The following is a 3,077-nucleotide window of genomic DNA, read 5'->3' on the forward strand; positions in this document are numbered from 1 at the left end:
CGCGTGTACCCCCCTTAAAATTTCCACCTCTCACCTTGAAAGCGTGATCTCTCGTATTGAATCCTTCATCCTGGGAAAAAGCTTGTCTCTATCACCCTGTCTGTACCCTTCATGATTTTGTAAACCTCAATCAGGTTCCCCCCTCAATCTCCTTTTTTCTAATGAAAATAAACCTAACCTACTCAACCTCTCTTCATAGCTAGCACCTTCCATATCAGGCAACATCCTCGTAAACTTTCCCTGCACCCTCTCCAAAGCGTCCACACTCTTCCTTAAATAAGGTATCTAGAACTGACCACAGTACTCAGTATGGGGTCTGGCCATTTAAGATGCAAAATCACTTCCTTGCTTTTGCATTCTCTGCATCTATTACTAAACCCACTGGGGAAGATTGTTCCTTATTATCAGGGAATTGGTTTGGCTTGGGTCTATCTTTCATTTCCTGGCCTACAATAATTAACCTTACCTTTGTGGGCTTCTTCCTGTTCCAGAACCAGCTCCTGGTAGGATTGGCTGGGCAGGAAAACCAAGATGGCTTCCTTGTTCAGGTCTTAGGTTAAAATAAGAGATTAGATGATCTAATTCATTGGAGTCTATTTAAAGAAAATTAAAGTACATTTAAAGAAAATTCTGCTCCATATGCCACTCAACACATATATTCTCACAAGAGGTGCTAAATCTTTGCAGGTTTTTAAAATAATTTCTCCTTTTCTCCTGTTCCAGCTACCACACAAGTGTCAACTGTGGCCCCAACCCTGTCACAGACAGTGCAGATCCAGCCAGAAAATCCTGGATTCAGAGTGGCAACCATCATATTGGGAGTCCTTGTAGGATTAGCTCTGCTAATTATTGTTGGAATAATAGTGGCAGTGATCTATGCAAATAAATATTCTGGCACATATTCTTTAGGCACGGTGGATACGCCCTATAATTTGCAGCCTCCTGATATATAGTTTGATGTATATTCATCTTATTCGATCAAGGTTTATTCAGTGTTTCGAATCCAATTTTAGAAATATGACAAATTCAGTTTAGTAAAATAATACTGTAAAAATATACAACAAATATTGCATAATATACAGCATAGGAAATAAGAACCAGAGTATGTCATGCGACCCAGTCGATAAAATTATCGTTGACCTCTTACTTCAATAGCATCACCACAAGCCAATACTTCAATTTCCAATCTACTAATCTCAGTTGTGAGCATATTTAAGGATTGGATATCTCCAGGCTAATGACTTTTAACAATTTTGAGACTTCTGAGTGAAGTAAACTCTCCTCATCCATGTCCTAAATGGTCAAACATTTCACATTTTAAGACTGTAGATACCTTATTCTATTTCATTTCAATGAGTTGTCTGTGTGAATGAGATCCTGTCGAGTTAGGTTAATGTTACCCGACTAATAAGTAATAAGGCTGTATTTGTGAATGTTGGCTCTCCGATCCACTTTACGCCCATCCATTTCCTCAGAATCTTTTAGAAATAAATTGATGATGCTCAGAAATAGAGATATATTTATGAATAGAATTGAAGATTATGAAAAGCATTGCTCAGAGTAACAAGAACTCCTGTTTTTTGATTCATCCATCATGTGTATTTTGAATAATTCTTTGAACTGTTGAAACAAAAATGAAAATTCATGTAAATAAAGGATAAAAGATGAAATATGAGGGTGGCCACATTGATTACTTTGGAGGTCTGTTAACTTTAACTTTGAAATGCCAGGTCAGCCATTCCACCTGTGGGAGATTGGACTGTGTGAAATATGCATGAGGATTTGCAACGTTATGTTCTCACACTTGTTATGGACAGTACATTATAAGCTCACTTTTATGATTTCACTGAGAATTTCCAACTAAGTGAAAAAAAGCCAAAGAATTGTGGATGCTGGAAATCAGAAACAAAAAAGATGGGTCAATGGACCCAAACGATCAACTCTGATTTCTTTGTACAGATGCTACCAGACCTGCTGAGTTTTTCCAGCAGTTTATGTCTTCATTTACTGCTATGTGTTGGTCTCTTGTGAGTGAGTCCATACCTACTGTGCACTGTTTAAAAATTATGGGTCGCCCTCTAGTGAAAGGGATGAGGAGAACATTTTTCTCTCAGAATTTAGAACTTTCTTCCTCAGTGAATTGTGTGTGTGGTGGCAGTAAGTATTTGTAAGATAGAGTTGATCAAATATTGCACCTAATTCATATCTTTAAATGTCAATCAAATACATTCATAAAAATGTAAAGTATTTTAAACTCTCGACTCTGGATTGTCACAAAGCTGGTTCCTTTTTTCTAAAAGCTGTTCCTTTTCTCAAGGATACTGTGTCCTTCGTGTTTTTCAGAGGGGTCGTAAACATCTCCCGGTTCCAATTAGACTGGTTTGGTACAGAGATTAAAGGGTATCGAGAGGCCTTTTGGTTTACATATAAACAGATGAGACTTCAGGCCAAAGTGGTCATGTTATAGAAGGGACCTGTATAATGAAAGGGGAGTAGCCAGCTGTCTAGCTGAGCAGTTCATCCCAACTAGTTAGGAATTCAACAGTGAGCTGGGTGGAAACATACTCTCTCTCCCCTGCTGCCCTTCTAACTTCAACCTGTAAGCATTTGTTCCATTTTTTACTATTTTTTAGGGAGGTTTGCTTATTGGAACTGTTGTGTATTTTCCGAACAACATAATTAAGTCTAGTTTGGATAGACTGAGTTCTGTAGGAGTTCTTCATTCTGTTCTTTGTGCTTCATTTGTAATTTTGTGAATAAATTTTTGTCTGTTTTAAAATCTAGTAGTCAACCTAGCTACCTCACTCTGGGTAATTTTCACTGTACACTTACCGAAACAAAATCCAAAGTTATGGTCTGGGCTGAGTGGTCTGGCCTAGTCCACAACGGATGCTGTGTTACAACGATACTTTCTGTATTTGCCATTCTACTTTAAAATGTTTAAATTTACAGGTAAACTGTATTTATGCACATATGTGGCTATGTCACAACAATTACATTCTATACATTCTAATGCATGATTCCAGGAAACAGATTTTCAAGTCAGTACTACTAAAAATTGCTTAGCTATCTGCATC

General features: G+C 37.6%; 1 protein-coding gene across 1 annotated transcript in view; it reads left to right on the top strand.

Annotated features, from left to right (window-relative positions):
• LOC122554848 (integrator complex subunit 3 homolog) overlaps positions 1-1,663 on the top strand; it is a 42,811-nt gene extending 41,148 nt beyond the window's left edge. The window contains exon 10 of the mRNA XM_043700194.1: positions 724-1,663. Within this exon, the coding sequence (XP_043556129.1) occupies positions 724-953 (230 nt within the window). The 3' untranslated portion in view covers positions 954-1,663. The remainder of the gene's footprint in view (positions 1-723) is intronic.
• Positions 1,664-3,077: the final 1,414 nt, after the last annotated feature.

Source organism: Chiloscyllium plagiosum, chromosome 12 (genome assembly GCF_004010195.1).
Source record: "Chiloscyllium plagiosum isolate BGI_BamShark_2017 chromosome 12, ASM401019v2, whole genome shotgun sequence".
NCBI lineage: Eukaryota > Metazoa > Chordata > Chondrichthyes > Orectolobiformes > Hemiscylliidae > Chiloscyllium > Chiloscyllium plagiosum.